The sequence below is a fragment of the Rhea americana genome, unplaced genomic scaffold (assembly GCF_003343005.1).
Source record: "Rhea americana isolate MKP2758 unplaced genomic scaffold, rheAme1 scaffold_90, whole genome shotgun sequence".
NCBI classification, from domain to species: Eukaryota; Metazoa; Chordata; class Aves; order Rheiformes; family Rheidae; genus Rhea; species Rhea americana.
In genome coordinates, this window is record NW_028187089.1 from 504,685 (window position 1) to 526,042 (window position 21,358).

Below are 21,358 nucleotides of genomic sequence, written 5' to 3' on the forward strand. Positions count from 1 at the left end.
ATCGTGTTGCCATCTAATWCCTAATTTATCTAATACCTGTGTTATCTGTAAGTTATAAATGTCAGCGTAACCCAAATACTTGCATTAATTCGTAGACACTCCGCACCGCACGTCCTGCATCCAGAAAGGGCCCGAGCGCCGCGGCTGCCGCCGGCCCCCGGCCCCCGGCCCGCGGGGTGCTCTGCCCTGCCGAGGCGCGTCCGAGTGTCACGCTCCCGCGCGGCCGCCGGGCCGCAGCGCAAATTGGTTTAATTGTGAACGTGACGGCTTAACCGTTGTATCGCAGTTGCAATAAAGCGTCCCCTTTTTTGGTTTGTTTCAGTCTCTTCTATTTCACTAACCTAATATTGATGTGAAATAATGTGGTTTTTTTTTTTTTTTTTCTTTTTTCACCTCCTTGGCTTTTCATGCAGCCTTTTCCCCTCCCGAGCCACCAAGAAGTCTGCAGCTCAGCCGAGCTGGTGGCTGCAGTATTCGCCTCTGGACTAACTTTTCTCCTGCTGCCCCTGCACGGTGACTGCTGGAAGCCGGGCAGAGCTGCGACGTGCCGCGGCGCTAACCCTTGCGCACCGGCTCACGGGCGTGAAAGCTCGCACGGGCGCTGTTTGCTCTGACCGCTCGGGCGCGCTCCGGGTCTGGCACGGGAGCTGGTTGCCCTAGTCTCAGTCTCCTTGAATCCATAGTCACCATCTCGCATCTCCTGGTGTGATTTTTAATAATTTTTAAATATTATTTGTGATAAAAATGCCCAACCTGAAAGAATTTGGGGATACTTTCTTTCTTTTTTTTTATCTTTTAATTTAATTTAACGTTGTTTCCCGAGCCTGGACGGCTCCCRCTGAAGGAGCCGGTGTCTGCGAGCAGGGACGCGCTGCCAAGCGCTCGAGGAAAGCGCAGCAAAGCTGCTGGATGCTTCAAGCAGCAACTCAGCGGCCGCCGGCCAGAACCGGGCAGGTCAGGGCGCCGCGGCTCGTCYGCCGGCGCCGGGCCCGCCGCAGGGGCCGGCTCGGGAGGCAGCCGAAAACCCCTCCGAGSAGGCAGCGTCTAAAAGGCGCGACGAAACCGGCGGGCAGGACAGACACGCCACCTCCCCCTCTTTCTTTTTAAACCGGGTTTATTCTACAGGGCTTCTAAACGACATTCATAAACATTTACAAAAACGTGCTAATATCTTTTTTTTTTTTCTTTTTAATGTATACCAAGAACCAGAAGTTCACATTCTGAAAGGACAGGCGTACTTTAAGACACACACTCAAATACTTTTCACTTCCAAATACAAAATTTTAAGGGCGTATTAAGTTACAAGCGGACTTGGGGGGGGCAGAGGGGCGCAGAGCTGCCGCGGTGCTCGCAGCGGTCTGGCGCTCTCGCGGGCAGAGCCCCCCTCACGGCCAGTGCCGCCGGCAGGGTCGAGCGATGAAATCCGGGGCTCGAGCGGGCGGCAGGCCCACCGCCGACCTCGGCAGCTTGCGGGCTGCGCCGGCCCCGCGGAAGGGCTCCTCTCCTGCTTTAGGGGGCTCCCACGGGTGAACGGGGATACGCAGCCCCCCCCCCCCCAAAAAAAAAATCGAATGAGCTCAGAGCGCTGCAAGCTCCCTTGCGGAAGCAGAACGGGCCAGACGGTCACGGACGCAGTCTGGGGGAGGCTAGAAACGCTACCAAAAAGCCGCRGGGATTTTAAATCTGGCGGGCTGTGAGCAACGAAAAAACGAGGTACAAAAGCCATGCAAAAAAAGCGCCAGTGAACAAATCGTCTTACATGCCACCATTAAAAATGTCCAGAAAGCTTCGCTCCTTAGTCGCTCCAGCGTCTACCGCCGTGGTGACCGTCTACGAGGGGCTCGCGTGGCGCACGCCAAGGCCTCGGCGGGCCGTGGCGCCTTCTGCAGGAGGAGGCGCTTGGGGCCGCTGGCGACAGCCCCCGGCTGCTCTCCGAGTCCTCCGAAGAGCCGAGCCCGCCCCGACGGCTTCCAGCACGCGCCCCAAAGACGCCGGTCGCTCCCGCAGGCGCCGGACCTGGCTGCGCACCTCCTGCTTCCCAAGACAAGGCAGGGAGGCGACCAGCAGTACCAGCCACAGAAGAGCATCCCGGCGAAAGGGCCGGGCGACGGGACGGCTCGTTTTACAGGCCTACAGCAGACACGTCGCGACACGCCGGTTAGCGTCCGCTGCTCCGGGCGCGGGCAGCAAGCAGCGCCCACGAGACCTCCCCGCGCGCCATCGACCGCGGGGGGAAGAGGGCACACGGAGCCGCGGCCCCTGCACGAGCCTCCCGCCGGCGCCTGCAGCAGTCGGCGCCCGAAGCAGGTTTCCGGAACAACGGGAGACGAAAGAAAGACTACAGGGCGACCACCGCCGATCGGCTATTCGGTTTTGCGTTGGACTAGAGCGGCATTTCCTCCTCGAAAGCTGCCGCCTCCAACAGGACCGCTCGGGCTGCACTGGGACGGACGAGCTCGCTTGACCGTRACCCGGGCAAGCGACACCGAAGGGCACGGGCAGCACACCCCGAAGGCTCAACGAGCTCTTTAAAAAGCTATTTATTAGCTGTAAACCTCTGTCGTGACACATAGAAAACTGGGAAAAGGGCAAGGAGGTCGATCAGATGTCAATCCTGGTGAGAGTTCTCCTTAGAAAAAGGGTTAGAGGGGGAAAAAAATGAGGCTTTGAAATCAAAACTGTCCCAAAGAAAAAGAACATTTCTGCTAGTTAAAAGCATTTAACTAGAAGAACTTTTTTTTCCTTTACAACCATAGTGCCTCTGCAATCATTGAGAATCACAGTCCATTTAGAAAAGGGCCTGTGCTTAGGCTAGCAAGAAGATGCTGGTGGCAATAGTGTGTGTCTAGGTGTGCGTGTGTCAGAGTGGAGGCCCAGCGAAAGGCTTTATACGTGTGCTTCGGAGGTAGGACAGCCTGGAAGAAGCTCTCCGTTCATGACCGTCTCTGAAACCAGCATCTTGTCTTTGCCCGAATCCAGCCGCTGCTTCTTGAGCATCCTTTGATGAACCAGGGGGACGACAGATAGCACCAAGCCTCCGATAATGGGGGGAACGCCAGCGAAATAGAAGGCAACGTGGTAATTYCCAAAATAGTCTTTGAGGTATCCTGAAAGAAAAGAAGCAACATCAGTTACAGCCACGTCAGTCTGACGGCTAACTTGTCCCCTCCGTTGAGGGAGGACTTCAGCTCTCTAGCTCTGCTGATCAGGTTTTTAAAACATTTCTTTTCCAGTCCACTCCTGGGAGTTTTCACACCCTGGCTCCAAAGCTGTGTGCAGACCCCATTTTGTGGCCAGGATCCCGAGAATGGGAGCCCCAGCCCCAGAACCAGAGCAGAACAAGATCAGCCGTATCTCGAACGACCTTGAAAGTGGGCTGAGACAGCATTAATGTTTCAGGTGGTACTTCTGAGCACTTTGAGAGCCACGAGGTCGACAGATAGAGAGGCAAAGAGGGCACGGGCTGCTCCTGAGCTGATTTCCTCCACCCGGAGGTTCTGCTCCACTTTTAAGGACACTTTGCCTATTTTGGGGATGTAAAGGGAAAAATATGTGCTGGCAATTACAAACAATAGCCGATCTCTTGAAAACCAATATGCTCTGCACTTGCTAGCTCAGTGAGATCTCACATGGCCTGGCACCCTCAGAGAATAACACGTTACCATCCATCGACACCGGAAAAGCCCTGTGGGTTTTCTCAAGCACAGCGACTTGCCTGGGAATTAAGTCTATGAAATGAGTCCCTTCATCTACACTGTGCCAAAGCGGTCCGATACAGGATGTTCTGCAGCACTGGGACTTCTCCAGCCACTGAGTTCCTTCACGATGGCATTGAGCTGGCTCAGGAATATCAGACGTGCTTATAAATTTTTAGCTTAGCTGGTTCAGCTGCGGATGTTCTGCTGTTTCAGCAAAGCACTCACTTCTAAGGACGTTCAGACTGCCGGCATGCTTCAGCACCTACCCAAGSCTTTGCAAGACTTGCGTTCAGGTGTCTCTTTCTCTAACTTGGATTCAGTGATCCAGGGCCTGAGCTTATCACTTCTCAGACCTCACGGTATGAAAGGACTTTTAAAAAACGCTAATCTTTTCTGTGACACATTCCTGAGAATAAGGCCTCTATCATCTGTTACGTGGGGCTTTTTTTTTTGTCTGTACAGTCCACGCTGAATTTTCTCCCTGCTCAAGAAATTCCCTATGGTCCATTCCACGCTGCCTTGGAGACGAATCATGACCTCCCCATTTTTTAGCTTATCTTCCAGGGCAATTAGCTTACATGCTCACAGATCACAGACTCATTCTGCTTTTGAGCCTGTCTTGCTGCTCCCTCGCTGGTCACTTCTCATCAGGCTGGAGAAAGGTCCAGAGATGTTAAAAGTCCCTGCAACAAGCCTGTACAAGAGACTTACTTACAACTCATTGGCACCACGCAGCCAGTTTGAGCTGCCAGAGGGTAAAGACTGGCTGTGCTGTGAGATTTGCCAAGGTGTCAGGAGGGAGCAGCCACCCGATCAGCGCAGCCTGATTCAGTTCCTGCAATTTGGCAGGCCCAAGACGGACAGGAATTTTTCACTGGCTGAGGATGTAATGCTGGTGGAAAGGGCATGTACAGGTATAACATAACAACAACAACAAAAAGCCATGGTGTATAYGTATTTCAACCCCTGTGGTAACACGATAAACTAGAACGTTAAAAGGCATATATCTGCTCTCATGCCAAAATACCCCCACAGGTGAGAGCAGCTACAGGTGTTTGCTCACTCCCAATAGATGGGTCCAGGACTGACACCAAGRTGCTACCAACCTGCTATTGGCGGACCAGCAGTCATGGGCACGGCCATCAGGCCCATGAGGTACCCTATGGCCTGGGATGCCTGCATGGGCCCCACCAGCTCGAAGGCTATGGGGGCCATGATGGTGGTGAAGAATCCATCGCAAAGGCCGAGGAAGAGGCAGATGACAATGACGCCCTCAAACCCTTGGCACTGGGGGATCATCATGCACATGAGGCCCAACAGCATAAAGGACGCAACCTGGAGAGACAAAAGCAGGCATGTTCGTTAGGTGTCTGCAGGGTTGGGTGAGCTCAGGGTTTCCAAAGGCTGCAGGACTACCAGGGATGGCTAAGAGGAAGCCACTCTGCACTTTCCCTCCAGTGACTTGAGGGTGTTCCATCTTAAAAGGAGAAGATGAGATTCTTGGGCAGGTAACACAAATACTCCAGGAGAAACAAGTCCTCAAACTTGTAGCCTCAACTGATCCTGCAATTAGTAAGCTCAGTCCCCTACCAGGCATCATGGAAAGACATGCAGCTGCTCTGGGCATTTGCTGGGACTCGGATGGCTCTTTTGCTGTCCGGATCCTTTTCCTGCTCCCCTGACCTGTATGATCGCTCATCCCGCAATGCCTTTCTGCCCCTCCTCTGCCCTTCACTTTTGTCTCATTGTGAAAAATTCCTAAATAACTGAAGGCCTTAAGCACAGTGAAGAGCATTCACTATTTAGTACCAACATTTATTCAGTAGGAAGTGGATTTTTTTTATAGTGCTTAAATCATAGCAGATTTTTTTCAAAACATCYGGCCATTAAAATAAGCTCAGGCATCTTGAACAGGAGCAGCAAAGCCAAAGTTGCTTGTTTACACAGGTGATGTTACAAGATCCAGGAACAGAAGATCCGCCAAACACTTCTCTAGAATGAGTGAGAAGTTTATGGGAAAAAAAGATGAGACCGTGCAAAGACAGCTCAGCCTCTGAGCACAATCCCAGAGTCAGGAACATCTCACAGCACAGAGATTCTCCTCCCAGAGATGACTTCTGAAGGATGACATTACTACCCATTGCCTTTGGTCATCTTTTCACTTCTTCTGGGATCTCTGCCAGGACCACGGGACTTTTTGCTTTTATATTTCCTACTTCTCGGAATTGCAGACAAGGCTCAAAACCCAGCGCAATGCTTTGATTTGAATGATAGCATGCTTTCTCATCTGAAATAGAGAAAGCAATGGCTTTCGTGCTGCTGAGTTTCTCTTTCCTGACCGAGGGCTTCAGAGGGCTCTTCTCCCACAAGGAAACAGCCAGGCAGTTGCAAAAGCTGTTTTAGCTCCATGCTGCTGACTGAATAGATGCTATCCATCCTCCTAGGAGGAGCTGGTTTCTGCTTCCTGTCCTCCCTGAGAAGCTGGCAGAATTGCTCCTTCTACAGCAAACCAGAATCCAGAGGAGCAAAATAGATGGCAATCATCAGTACTGCTCAGAAACCTCTCATATCTCCATGACTTTGAAGCTGAGAGTTAGACACTAGGAGCACAGCGACTTGTGGAGGGAGAGAAAGCACCAGTTAGCAGTCCATCAAGACCAAAACTACACTTTAAATGATGATAAYACTGAACAGGTCGAGAACATTACCCTGTTCTCTGAGCCCAGCACTCTTGTCTCAGAGAAGTCCCTTAAGAAGGACCTTTTAAGAAGCCTTACAAAGGATTATYTTCTGGATTATCTGCTAGATTTCAGCAGTTTGTTTATCACAACCAAAAGAAGGCGAGAGGGTGTCTAGCTGGTAGGGAAAAAGAGACACGACTACAGTCTTTATGCTGAAACGATATCAAAATTTATCAAGACTTGAGGTCAGGTGTGGGACTTTCTGTTCCTCTGTGCACCCTCCTATAATAAACGTTGTTCGCTCATGGCATATGAGAGTGTTAGCTAATGGTTGGAAAAGGATCTAAGATCCGTCGCTGACAGTTACTAAGCTGAGTGTCCCAAGCTGCTGATCTACAGGAGTTAGCGTGGAGCTACATGGAGGATCAGGCAGAACTTACCTGCAAATAAATCTTCTTTAGTCCAGGAATGCAGTCACCAATCCGGCCTGAAACCAAGCGTCCAAGCCCTGAAGTGGCTCCAAGACAAACCAAGAGAATCCAGTCCTTTTTGTCTTCTTTAAATTCCTTCTCCACATATTTTATCTAGGATGAAGGAAATAAGGACATTAATCCTCCCTAAGTTAGTTCATCTCACACACTGCAAATGAATGAGCTGGAATGACCTTAAACACTAAAGCAAGGATTTTTTTGGAAGGAACACACACTTCTAAATCCTGAGCACATGTGTGTGGACCCCTCTCAGAGGGCTCACTATGCTTCAGGGTGGCTGCGATGCTCATGTCCACACCGTGCTGACATGAGCCCACAGCATCTGCACATTGCAAACCCAAGGGCCAACAACTCCACCTCCGTCCTCTCTCGTTACCAATTCTTCTCCCAGGAGTTGAGCATGACAGAAATGCTGCCACCTCACCTCTGGAGTCATTTGACTTCAGCGGTGRGAAGCAACCACTCTGCTGCTGCTTGATGCAGACGTTGTCTAGAGGGAGCAATCAACATGGTCCTTTGTAAGAACATTCAAAAGCCACGTCTCCTCTGTCACTATTCCTGTTTACAGGAAGTGCCGGCAGCAGTTTCTTAATTTCAAGGCTTTAGGCTGCTCTGTGTCCRCTGTTTCTCTCCTCCTCCTGCCCTTCTCCACCTTTCCACCTGCTCATGGCACTCTTCTCTGTTTGCAAGGAGGAGCCATCTGACTGGGGCAAAGGGACTCCCCTCCCCTTCCAGCCCTGACAATGYCCTTACCAGGTGCATGTAAGGTACAAGGTATCCCAGGACAGCAGTAGCGATCCCAAAGGCCCAAATCCGATAGGTCTTTCTCCGGAAAACCCTCAGGTTGAAATACTTGCGCATCTGAGTCCAGCACTGCTGCTGCACACTCCGGCTGACCGTCTTATCTTGCCCATCATGCTGAGAGTCACAGGAAGGTGGCAAGATGGGCCGATAGGTCAGGGACAAGAATATCTGGATGAACATAAAGGCACTGAGTACTTGGAAAGTATGCGCCAGCCCGATGGCCTTTCCGACTGTCTTCAAAAAGAAGGGGAGGGAAACAGAGAAGAGGCAGCTGCCACCGGCCACGATGCCATTCGCCAAGCCAAGGCGGCGTTTGAAGTAGTGACCCAGGATAACCAGYGAGGGCTGGAAGGCGAAGGAACTGCCACAGCCGAAGATGATCCCATACGTGAAATAGCGAACTTCAAGAGACCTAGCGGGAAAACACATGCACGTGGTCATGTTACACAGGGGCAAACAAACTTCCTCACAGATCAAGACCAAGGTCTCGCATACCATGGGCACTACACAGACAGCCCGGTCTTGAGGAGCTTATTCCCTAGACAAAGCAAGGATTATCCTCATTTCACAGCTGGCATGTTAAAGCTCAGAGAAAATGGAGCCTAACCGGGGAGTGCTTTCTGCAACGAGAAGTGGAGAAGATAGCAGCCAGCCTGCTCTCCTTGGGAAGTTTACCTAACCCGAACAGCTTTTAAATTACAGTAAAAAAWGCTTTGCTAAGGCAGGCAAGGCGCCTTATTTTTAGCTAGAAGTTCAGGCGTTTTCCATTGAAATAACTAATTGAAAACACTCTGCAGCCAGTGTTTAAATGCAGAAGGCACCAACCTCATTGATTATTAGGCACTTAGGACGAGAACATTGCGTTTCCGTCCAAATTCCAGGCTGGTTAATTATGTTCTTCTTCTCTGAGCTCCTTCAGAAGTTTCAATCAGATGCTTAATAGATTTCATTTTCACCTTACAGAAGTGACTGCATCTGAGGAGGGAGTGAAGCRGCTGCTCTACAGAGCCTGTGTAAAGTACTCGAGCCCCTTTGGAATGAGCCGTTTCTCAACTGTTTTAGCCYGGTTTTCCCAATAGAAGCAGCTAAGAAAGGAGACTAAAGTTAGGCAGTGCAAATAACCTCTTGAGTTCCTGTAAGTTTCTCCCCAGAAGAAGGATTTTTTTCTACCTCTGCACAATACATTCAGCTGCAAAAGTCTGCCGCCAAAATGCTGCATGGGAGGAGAGTGTGATGGAAACACCTGGGCTAATTCATCTGGGCCACCAACCAGCCTAAACATGCTGCAGGAACTGGGTCCTGGTTACTGCAGCTCTCAGAAGTGCTCGTGTAAAAGATTAAACGCTTTTCCCAGAGCAAGTGAGAAGACAGCAGCCCAAAAGAAACCGAGCAGTCAGAAGTTGAGGAAATGTTTATGAGTGCATCATTTATTCCGTTACAAGCTTGTCCCTTTAGCTAGCCAAGTAGGAAGCAGAACATGATTGCCATTCCCAGCTGCTCGAAGAGGAACGGCTGTCATGAAAGGCGATTTCTACCTACTCCAGAGCTAAGCTCCATCAGAAAAATCCTCCACCAGAAGTTAAGCAAAGAACTGGATTGCACAGCCATCCCAAGGAAAGCCCTGAGAGGGATGGAGACGTCACGGGAACCAGGGACTGACCCACTTACTGGGGGCTGTGGACACCACAGGGGGTCCCGACCACCCACGCACCAGTCCTAGTGATTGCAGCTAGATCACACCAGCTTTCAGGTCTGTGGCTAATCTTACATTTTGGATAAGGGGAGACAAATGCCACAGGTCCCATCTGCTCCACGTTGGCGTTAAGACGTCGCTGCAATAGGGCACGAAAGTGGGGGCTTGCTTCAGCCCTGTTTCTTAGCCAGGGTTTCCCATCCTGTTTGTTGGGAATCAGCCAGCTGCTCTGCTCACCCAGCACAGTCGCCTGCTGGGAAACGCGGCTCCAGCTCCCTGGGATAATTAGGTCACTGTCTAATGGCTGCCTCTCACTTACAACTCACAACTGCAATAGCTCCTGTTCAGCCCCAGTGGCCGAGGCTCTGTGGTCTTATTCTAGTGGGAGAACATCCTTAATGCCATCGCACAAAGACAGAAGTGACACCTCAAGAATCCCCTTGAGGACAACAGTGAAATTCAGCCACATGCCAAAGTCTTGTACATCGTAACTGCAGAAAATGCTGAGGGTGTAGCAAGGAATAGGTAAAATAGGTGCAGAAAGCAGGAGATAGGTTTCTCGGAGAAAAATTCTTTGCATTATTAATGGTGAAAGATGAAAGGAGGCAGGAGCAATAACTCCAGTGCAGAGAACACGAGCTGAGGAGAGGTCCCTGCTGCTGAAGGCCCATGTACGAACCTTGGCATGGTGGGAAGTGAAGCAGGAGGTGAACCACCTGGGGGGCTCATGACCGGCATGCAGCTCCTCTTACAGCCAGATTCAAGGTGGGAATTCCTGTTTCTGCAGCTCTGGAGCTGCTCTGCTGCAGTGGAGGCAAGAGGAGCTTGCCAGCTGCTCCAGGAGCTCATCTCTGGCTCAGAGGATATGACTGAAACACAGCGACGTCTCAGAGAAGAAGCAGAAGTTGGGTCAGGGAAGGTGAGCCAGAAGACGAGATAATCATTCCCCACCAGAGAAGCTGGCGGGAGGGTTTGAGGGGCCCACAAGGCCCAGCAGACAACAGCCCTGCCAAACTAGCCAGTATTTCCGTCGGTCCTTCCCTGCCTTCATGCTAAAATGTCCCACTCCAAACTGGTGGGAAGGGGAAGCGTGAACCCAACTGATACTTGTTAGACCAGCAGCAGCCCTGGCTGATTAACAGYGTAGCAAAGCTCGCTGAAAGGCACCTAATGGAAGTCCGGAAAGAGGATAAGCTGCTTTGCTCCTCTTGCTGCCAAGCTGCGTGTCAGCATCTCGGCTACAACAAATCCAGAAACCCCAGCCTTCTCCCAGTCTCTGCTTTGCAGCACGTTTCGTTCAGTTAGTGTTTTTTACACGGAGCTCCCAACACCTCGYGAGCAGGAGGCACCGCCTGCCAGCAAGCCCCAATACCGGTGCTTGGTTCCTGCCTTTCGAGCTGCATGGACAAATGATTGAGGCATCTTCAGCTCTGCTCAGAGCGGTGTCAGGACTCTCTGGGTGTGGGCTCACATGGCTCTGAGACTTGTGGATTCAGCTCGGGCACAGCATCTCCTTGACTGTTCTCATATTGCTCAAAAAATGGACCACAAAGACCACGTGTCCCTTGAGTGAGTTTGGCTGGGCAAGGACGAGGCAGCAGCGAGCGGTGCCGGTGGGGTGGCAAGAGCTACCTCAAGCCCACACCGACGTGGGAGGAGGCTTGGGGCCGATGTGCGGTGTATGATCTTTGGGACTTTTAAAAGGGAGCTAGACTGTGCTTGTCACCACCTCTGGCTGCCACGCATTTCGGCATGCTCCAGTGCGCTCCCTGCGACGCCTGGTCCGCGAGTCTGATCCTCCGGCTGCGGCTGTGCGGCGTCAAAGTGAAAAAGCCTCTTCCTTGTTGTGGGCGAGTAGGAGCTGCTAGCTCCAAATTTTAGGCCTGGGCTTCGTGATCCAGATGGAGCGCTTCCAAATCGCACAACGCACTGCTCGTCCTCCGACTCCGGCTCAGCTTTGCCCAAGGCAGCTCAATAAAAAGGCCTCCCTTCCCTTCCTGCGTACAGCTGCAAAGGGGTTTCATTCCTCCCTTAAAAGGCAGCCAAAGGAATTTCAGCTAAGAGCAAGCAGGAGCAGGAAATACAGATTTCAGCTCTGAATTCTCCTGGAAATAATATTTTTCTCTGCATGCATTTTTTTTTAAGCCCAACACAACAATCCACTGGCAGTGATGTGGTCTCGAGAGTGCTTTTTCTTCGCACGAACACTTTACAGCAAGGGAAAAAAAGAGTCAAAGTTTCGTTGATTAGAGGGAAAAAAAGATTACAAGGGAAGCGCTGTGCCTCTTTGATCCTGTGCGCTGCCAGGAGTTCAGAGGCGCTTTCCCTCAGGACTGATGAGGCTTTCTCCAATCACTATTATCTTCTCAAATACAAAGGGCCATCATCTGTGGATGAAGTGAGAGGGGCGGTTTCTTCCATGCCACAGCTCAYGGTGTTGAAGGAGATGGCTACAGCACCCCAAGCCCCCCAGGTGCAATTAGCCCCAGTCCCCGYGCTACGTGCTTTGCCGGAGGCATGACGCAGGGCCCGTGTGCTGCGATGCTGCATGTTACAACTGAAAATAAAGCAAAGCCACACGAGCTTTATGCTGAAATGGCTCCTCCACCCCTGCAGGCTTGCCYGTGGGGTCAGTGAGGGGCTTTGCTGGGAGCAGTCAGGAGCTACATCATGTAGCAGAGCCTCCAGAGCTGCCTCTACCCTCACACCGTAACAGCGGGGCCTCCCACAGCCCCACGGAGACAGGTCTTGGCATGCCACAGCCTGTCAGACCCTCCTGCTGGTTTGGGAATGGGGCACGCACGCACATCTCTGCAGGAAACCAATGTCTGGGACAAGCTTGAGGGTTTCATCAGACACTGATCTTCAGGGTAAAAGTCCTCCTTGCGCTGAGCTGCGTCTCGTTAGGAGCCAGTGATGGAGGCCCACCATCATGTGGCTGAGCAGCAGGCAGCCCATGCTTCTTGCACAATGTAAAACTCCCCGGAGATGTCTTCTCTCCCAGCACGGAGCGCTGGGAGGCCCTGCTCAGCCAGCTGTCGGAGGCCGGCCTCCCCGGCGCCAGCAGCGAGCCTGGCACGAAGGCGGCTCTGGGCAGCACGCAGGCAAGTCGTCCTCTTTGGAACAAGAGTGCATTTCCTTTGAAAAACACTTCTGGGAGCATTTTAATTAAAACAATATTGATTTCAACTGAAATCCAGCTGCCGGCAACATCTCTATTCAGACAAGCTTGGGCAAACGATGCTTTGGAGGATGTCTCCACRGTGCCCAAGTACTGAGCTTTTGAGGCTATATCTAAGGAGAGACACCTAGGACGAGGACACCAGCGGTGACTTCTTTTGCTTCCCTAAAGAGGGGTCAGAAAAACTATCACACTAAATCAGGTAGACTTACTACCAAAATGCGCACTGGTGACAGGCTGCCAATGGAAATCTATGGGAAAGGATCAGCCATAGAAAATACGGAGTAGCAATCATTCTGCCTTGTGTCAAAACCAGCAGGCTTCGGAGCCAGTGCGGGAACAGCACAAACTGCTCGAAACCCCATCTACATTCCTGACTTCCAGGCTCCTGCACATGGAAACTTTCAGCTTCCCTTGAGCACTTCATGCTTTAGTGACCACCATTAACTCTTGCCAGGTGTAACCAGTGAAATATTATTTTACTTTCAGTATTAAATGTGAAATTGTTTTCAAAGGACAACAGTTTTGTCCACAAGTGTCTCTTCTGTGTTGCCTGTGAGTGGCCTGCCAACTTCTCGCTGCCTATCTTAAAGATCAAATGAAGCACATAGAAATTTAAGAGCACATGAGCAGAGAAGCTCCTGAAAGCTGAAATCCCATGAAGCAAAGTTCCTCACTCAGTTACAGTTCATTCCCTTGTTATTTAAGGAGAAAAAAGCAACTCAGGACTCAGTCTGGACAGTAACACRCTGTGTGCATGTGGGCTGCACATGGGCTGCAGTGATGCCAGGAGACCTCTCAGCTAGATTGAAAACACTTGATCTGCACCAGAAGGCAGCAACAGTGCAGTAGCAGGGGATTTGGGGAGAGCAATTAAAAAGAGCGGCTCGCCAAAGGGCGGCGTGACCCCTTAGCCCCCCGGCCAGGCGAGTGGCAGCCTTACTTGGTGAACGAACTGGAGAGAAGTCCGACGAAAGCAATGGCAGCTCCTGAGGCTGCTGTTGTCCTGCAGCCGACCCGGTCCGTGAAGATGCTCACGATGGGGGAGCAGAAAAAAATCATCCCCATGGCCAAAGCACCGACCCATGCTAGGAAGAGTGAGAGAGAGAGAAGAAACATGAAGGTGAGGATTGTGTAATGAACGCGTGCCAGYTCGAGAAAACACAGAGCACACAGCAAATCGGGGACCGCTTCCAGCTTTGGAGGTGGTCTCCACAGAGAGGCAGTCCCGTTGTACACTTAATTAACGATACAGCTCACAAATATGACCGTTAACGCTCGTGTTCCTTGCCAGCGTCAGCAAGTGCATGTGACCTTGCTCACACTGATCGTGGTGAGGTCAGCAGTGTCTTTACCTGTGCGAGGGAGGCACATCTAATTTTTCCTTTTACTCACCTCTGCTGGGCTCCTATGTGGCCTAGGAAAGGAGCCCAGCTTGCAATATCTTTTTCTGGTTGCTCTTACGGCCTGTACACAGCTCCGCTGACGCTCTTTCTAAGCATGAAACAGGCTCTACGGCCAGGAGCACTCAYGGATTCAGAGGACCTCAGAGTCCCTTGTGCCCAGTTCTTGGCTATTAGGAGCGCGACAGCCTGAGTTACAGCTCTGCCTTTTTAGGTGCCACAATTAATCCATCATTGTTCTTCACTCCCTAGAGAGGCAGGATTGCGGGATTTCCTACCCTTCCCTGTTTGCCACGAGGCTTTTCTTATAACATTGGATGCGTTTTTTTTTTCATTGCAGCGCTCTTCCCTAACCCACCAGCAATAGGACATACCCAAAGCAGAACTTGCAAGGCTTATTAATTAAATGGCAATTTCCCTAGCAAGCAGCTCTTGATATTCAAATTATGGGACCTCGACGTCAACAAGAAATGAAAACCAGAGAAATGGCAACACTTAAAAGGATGAGGTCCAAGCCCTACCGAGCGAGACTGGCATGGTTCAGAAGTTCAAAACAAACAAACAAACAAACAAACAACACAAAAAAAACAAAGACACTACAGCCGTGGGAAGGGACAAGCTCTCCCCGATTAATGTCTCACCACTACTATGTTCTTAAAATTGCATTCAGAAAGCTCATGGAGGCCCACAAAGCTACATCAGGTTAAATTACATCCCCAGCTCTGCTGGGTGATATCCAGGCAGGAACATGACCTCATGTCTCCTTTCTACCTACTTCTGGAGAAAACCACTGTCTGTCTCTCCGTCTTTTTTAAGAAACTTTCATTCTTATGAGATCAGTTTAGCCCTTCCTCTTCTCCCTGCCCTCCACCTTCTTTTTTTCATGGTTTCTTTAACTGCTTTCTACAGGAAAGGCAGGCTTTCAAGAAAAGCAATGTGGTAAACAGAAATCTCTGTCTGCAAGCTTTGAGGAGAAGCAAACTGGGAACGCAGTGCAGGAGGTGTTAGGCCTTGACCAAGGTGTRGGGCTCAGAGGAAGGCACGAGGGACAGATGGATGAGAAGGGAAGAGCCGGCACCCTGGAGCAGACCGACAGCTGTCAGGCCGTGGTGGAACGAGATCTGCAGAGCAACGRATTGGTGAGATTTTGAGGGCTGAGGAGCAACTCTCGATGCGCAGCAAGCTCCTGCACCAGCATTGGAGCACCTGATACTGCGCTCCAAGCTGTGGGGACCCAGGCGGCCTTTTCACGTGAAAAGGAGGACAAAGGTCCAGCTGGGTCAGTCCTAGAGGCTTCATTTCACAGACAACAAGGCTGCAAAGCAAAGCATGGAGAAGATGACGCTGTGATCTGCTTGGCTCCCTTGCATATGTGAACGACTGCAGTCTCCTTGCACAATCCCACACAAAATCCTCAGTCGCTGCTAGTGCCAAGCTCTGACTGAGCGCCGCAATCAGGATTGCTCCTCACCCTCCCTTGGTGTCTCAGCTGTGTGGGATGCTCTCCCCGCAGTCACAACAGCTCTGTTGCCTTCCCAGGCACTGCAAGGAAAGACTGAATCCATGCTGGAGAAGAAAGGAGCCTAATCCCACAGTGACGACGAGCAAACAGGCAGGCAGGGCAGCCCAGCAGAYGCTGGCTCTCCAGGGAAGTGCCATCAAAGATCTGCCTGACCCTGGGCTCGTTCCTCCTTCGTGCCCCCACATGTCTCGATAGCATCATGTTTTAGCTTCTGCGAGATGTGGTTCTGCAATGTTAAGTATTTCTCTGTGGCATTAATTCTCCYGGGGTGACCTGTGGGGATCCTCCTGCCGACCCAGGGTGCTTGACCAGCAGCATGGAGCGGGGACCAACGTGGGGACCTTGAGCCACCACTACAGGCTGGCCCACGCCATGCTGTGCCCACAGTCCTCAGCCGGACCCCGCTGCTTGCTGGCCTCCATGTGTTGCCACCCGCTGACAGATCTCTCTATAAATAAGAGTGAGATGACCTTTGCGGCTTTGGAGCTCCAGTGATCCACTGTCCGGGCTGTACTACCAGCAATCTGGGAAACGCGGGATCCCAGCTTTTTTCCCAGCCAGGCTTCAGCATATGACCAGCCGCTTGCACCAAAACCAAGAGCTCTGCATACTGTTTTAGCCCTTCTCGGTAACAACCTTCAACAGCCGTGAGATTTTCAGAAAATATCCAGGTCCCTATTAAAAGAAAATGCCTGCTACRTAACAACCTCTTCAGTCTCTGCCCTTCAAAAGGGACCACACAAAGAAGCCCTCTTCAGCCTGGGAAGAACTGACCCTTCCAAATTAATTATAATTTCTCAAGAACCCAATTTACTCTGAAGTATTCCTTAATAAATTCCGACTGAAGTAAAAAAAGGAAAGCAGAGGCCTAGCAGGAACCTTTTGGGACTCACTTGGATCCTGTCTCAACACAATATGAAATGAAAAAGAGCGAGGGAGAGGGAGCAGACCCCCTCTCTAGCTAATTTTCTTGGTTATAAACACAGCGCACAGTGTAATGAAAGTCCTTCTAATAGGATTAGATGGCACCACTCCAAAGAGCCGTCCAAAACAACTACAAAAGGGGGTGCGGGGTGGGAGAAAAGCCAGGATGGGAAAGGCTCGTTAAATTGGATAATATACTTTCAGAAATGTTCCTTCTACTTCAGCCAAGGCAGTAAAATGTTAGACAGCCCCATCATGTTTGAAGTTTGTTATTTTTGGAAATTGCTTTAAGCAACACAGAAATAAAAGCATAAAGCAGGTATTAAATTTAAAGGGCCAGATTCTGATCTTAATAATCCTGAGATTTACATGCAAACGAGCAGTAGCAATCTCCGGCCCAAAACACACRCTTACCTGCGGGGGCCGAAGCAAACCCAACGTGAGAGGCTCAGCGACGGGGAGCTGCTGCAGATTTCAGTTGATAAAGGGAGATACCAGTAAACAACGCAAAGATTCCCATGGCAAATTGCTCTACCTTAAAGAAGCAGCTTACCACAAGCAATGAATAAAAATAGTTTTCAGTAATAACATCAAGTTAAAATTAGTAAGAACAACAGCCGCACTTCCAGAGTACGCTTTTGTCTTCACAGCCCTTCACAACCACGCCAGCCCTCCCAACGGCCCAGGAAGCCGGGAAGGCTGGTGGAGATCCAGCTCTCCGAGACGCRGAGCAGCGAGGAGCCTTCCTTGCAAGCTCCAGCCACAGGAAAGCTGCTAAGGCCCAAGCCCGTGCTCTGTTTTTTTCAGGGATGCTTTTTGCAATTTGCACCAAAATAACCCCTCAACAGCAGGTTTCACAACTAYCTTCGTATTTTAGCTGGTGGGAAGCATAATGTGGGAGAGGGAGAGAGCTGTGCCAGCAAAGCTGCTGTGAAGAAGACTCTTGTATCTCCCAGAAAGTGCCTTTTACTGAGTTTCAGGGAAAGGCTGGAGAAAAGCAATGGTGAGAAATCACAGCTCAGAAAAAACAATTTCTACAGCATTTAGCCGCAAACCTGCCTTTATAGTCAYGGACCCAGACCTGCTCTGCGCTGCGATGATCACAGCTCCTGGAGGACCTAGAAGGACTCGTTTTTGGAAATGTGCTTAACATGATACTCAAGTGTCTCGTGGACTTTCCTGGATCACTGCTGATCCTAATGGCAGACATCTCCTTTCCTCAGGTGGAAAACGCATTGGGTTTAATCAGCCATTGTCACGACATCAGTTTAGCAGGTCTTCAGATGTTAGAGAAGTTGGGACTTGAGTCAAAGCCCACAGGAAAAAAGGGGGAATCTTGCTTTTGATTTCAATGGGTTTTGGATCAAATCATTAATTCCTAGCCCAGCCACACCTCAAAAATCCTCTGTCAGATAATTGAGGTGATACATTTAAACACACAAATACAAGCCCCCACAAGACACATGAGGTCTTATCAGCAACGCACTGTGATCAAGCACTGTTGCAGCAGAGTCTAAAAGAAAATATGGATAAAATCCAGCTCAGTGCTGGATTGGACTTAGTTCAAGTACTGTGCATAATTTGGACGTGAATCAGGTTGAGATTTGATCAAGTCTCAAGGTGCTGTGTGTCCAACCACTTACTGGAAGCCAGAGCTGAAGGGGCTTATTTTGGAGCTGGCTCTCAGCAGGACGAAATGGCTCATCAGTCGGGAGAGGCCACGCTGCCAGCGCAACCGAGCATCCGAAAATCCGCCCGGCACTCCTCGCGCAGGCTCGCCACGACAGCAGGGAGAACAAGGCTCCCTTTGTCCGGCATCTCCTCGCCCGGTGCCGTTGCAGAGACCCCTGCGCTGCCCCAGAGAAGCTCTGCGCGGCGGGGAATGCCTCGCTTGGCACCCAGCGTGCRGCCAAACAGGCTCAGAAACAGTTAAAGCTGGGTGTTGTGCAGGGCGAAACAAGTTCATTAAAGTCTCCAGCTTGATCCCTCTAGGGAGCCCGGTCACAAGGTCCTGCACGTGCTCTGCAGCCAGAAAGCCCACCCTCTGAGAGATGCCTTTTCACAAATACAAAACACTTCATGAGCCACTGTTTAGCTAAAAAGAATCCCATTTAAAGCACTCTTCCTTTGCGTGTGTTGGGGGGAGTGAAGATGACCTATGATTTTTAAACATGAGGGTCAGCAATGCTGTAGCTGGCTCATGCAAGCTGTCACTTACAACATGGCCTTCAACACAGGCAGGAGGAAGACAGCGGCTGAACATCTCCAAGAAGCGAATGGATGAAGTGGAGAGATAGAGGCACTGAGGCCCAGTCAAGCTCTCCTTTCCCCGGCCCYGCTCAGTAAGGGCTCAGAGGACTCAACACTCACAGCTGATCCATCCTTGGAGCTTGCAAGGAAGGCAGCTCCCAAAGGGCCAGAGCTGGCTTTGGCAAGCTGGCCCACAAACCAGGGAGGAAGCCAATGCAGAAAGGYATGTGCTTCTGCATGGCCTGCAGCTGCATCTCCTCGTGTGCTGCTTAAAGCAAGGAGTGCTTTCTTCCTTAAGAAATCCCTTGCAAATCCTACACTCATTTGTTCAACTGCCCTATGACATTTAGGTGGGCTTCAGTTGGGCCTGCACGGAAGAAGCCTGGCATCAGGCTTGCTTCAGCCACGGTTGCCCTGTAGGCAGGTGACACTGGTCCTGGGGACACCAGCAGTCGGGCGTTGGGACCCAGCAGCTGCCATTATATGGGGACCCTAAAGGTCCTGTGAACGCCAAGGTGGAGTCCCAATGCCTCAATATAGTGAGTGTCTACACACTGCAYGGGTTCAGGACGCTGGAGGTGATCAAAGAGTTTCAGTCCAGAGCAGGGTCCCACGAGCTGACATACTTTCTTTCCARCAGATGCCAAGCTCCCTTCTCTGCCGTTATCCGAGAAAAGTTTTCTGGGAGTCATGGAGCCAAACAAGCTGGGAACAGAAAACTGGAGCGAGGTTAGAAACAAAAGGGGAAAAAGTAATCACTCCGAGACACAGACTCAAATTCCCTCTGGTATTCAGCTCATTGTTAAAGCTTTCAGAAAAACGTCATTAAAAAGCATACCATGAGGTACATGCAGTCTAGTCTATTTGTTCCTTTAAATATTAATCTCTTGGGAGACAAAAGGAAAGGACATCGTTCCCAGCTATGCAGTTTTCCCACTGACCCAAATTCTTCAGTCTGGATGGATCAAGGACCAGGAGGTGACTTCAGATCCGGCCCCGGGCCCGCATAGGAAGTGTCTTCCCTCGTTTCCCTCCGTTCCTCCCTCTTGGACGGCTTTGCTGGGAGGGGGTTGGATGCTGGTGGCTGATGCTGCAAGTGCTAAGCTTTGCTCAGAGGAGAGACTGGACAGCAAAAGATGAAACAAACACCCACATCTGCCCTGCCACATCTTTCCTCCAAGATATCAAGTAACCTTTTGCCTTTTTCCRGGATTGATGATGCTTTTCTGGGGACAGGGAAGGCAGCTGGAACCCTGCTGACTTACAGACCTCATCACACACCTTCAAAGGGCCTCTCAGCCTGACTCGGTCCCCATCCTCTGGTGGCCCAGGAGCCAAAACAACCTTGCAGGCTCGGGGAGGCAGTAGACCATAAAAACTCTCTCTATGCAGTCAAAATCTAGCAGATGTTTTATCTTACTCCCTTACAAAATAATTTGCATCATTTTGTTGCAGACTCAAAGTAAAGTTCGGTCTAACACACTTGACACCCAGCATATGCCAGGTCCAATCTGGGGAAGATCTGCTAAGATGTGAATAAAGGGAGATGCAAAGTCACAGCCTAAGGAGGTCACCATGGCACGTGGCAGGAAGGGAAACGCGCCTGGGTCTGTGCAGTAGCTAAGGAGCAGCTTCTGTGGAGCAGACAGGCAGCCGGTTTCCCTCTGAAAGACAGGCAGTGCTGGAGCAGGCAGCTCGCAAACGCGCCGACACAGCCCACCTGGCCCCACTGCATTAGAGGACATACAAACTCATTAAGTGTTTAGCAAGCCCTGCCTGGCAGCATAACCTAAAGCTTTGTAGCAAAGTCCTTGTTTATAAAGCTTCACTAACTTCCCCCCCCCCTTCTAACAGGCCCAGTTGGAAAACAACCTGGACATTGGAATAAAATTAATCATTCAGACCCAAATTATGCCTTGTGTGTGCTGTCCCAGCTCGGCAAAAGCTGGGACATCTCCCGCTGTCAAGCTGACATGCAGCACACGTTCACAAAGGACATTGCTTCAACTGGCGGTGCAGAGACAGTAATATTTATCGGGGTTAATGTATTACCATTCATCAACCAAGCTGTATTTACAGACCACACACRGTCTCTTACCCTACTGCCAGTGGAGCTTAACTGGAGTTAGATGACCCACTGCAAAGCAACGAAGCTAATGTACTCCACGTGTCCCACCGCAGCAGGCTGACTGTACATGCCACCACAGTTTGGCTGAGGAGCTGCAGGTCTTGAACATGATGTGACCCTGCTGCTCATGACCATCCGCCTAATTTCGAAGTCAAGTTCAAATTTGCTGCAGCTCCGCTAAACTCAAGGTCCCCAACGAGAGTGTGTGCATCCAAGTTGAACCAACTTGTTTCCAGAAACTTCTAACACCTTTTGCAATGCACCGGGACATCACAGGTATCCACTGAATGGCATTTCACCCATCATGGATTTTCACAACTCAAATCTGTAACAAACTTCACTGTCTGTTGCTAACTTATCAAGAAAAACAAAATTGCAAGTCAGCACAAGGCCAGGTCGGACATAAGACCTCTTTTCAGTGTCCTGCTCTTAGTRGCATTACAAGGGACGAAGGAAGAATGTGGCTGACAGAGGAGAAGTGGCAGCAGGATAAAGTCATTAGCTACCATCATCACTGCATGGTCCTGAGACCAAGAATAATAAAACAGACCAGAAAATAAAGCGTGCCCATCGAGTCTTTGCC

General features: G+C 50.6%; 1 protein-coding gene across 1 annotated transcript in view; it reads right to left on the reverse strand.

The window, feature by feature from the left end:
• Window positions 1–1,096: 1,096 nt before the first annotated feature.
• SLC16A2 (solute carrier family 16 member 2) overlaps window positions 1,097–21,358 on the reverse strand; it is a 46,582-nt gene continuing 26,320 nt past the window's right edge. The window contains exons 2-6 of the mRNA XM_085324248.1: window positions 13,492–13,636; window positions 7,624–8,086; window positions 6,820–6,963; window positions 4,805–5,033; window positions 1,097–3,107 (exon numbers count right to left, since the gene is read on the reverse strand). Coding sequence (XP_085180374.1) covers window positions 2,887–3,107; window positions 4,805–5,033; window positions 6,820–6,963; window positions 7,624–8,086; window positions 13,492–13,636 — 1,202 coding nt within the window. The 3' untranslated portion in view covers window positions 1,097–2,886. The remainder of the gene's footprint in view (window positions 3,108–4,804; window positions 5,034–6,819; window positions 6,964–7,623; window positions 8,087–13,491; window positions 13,637–21,358) is intronic.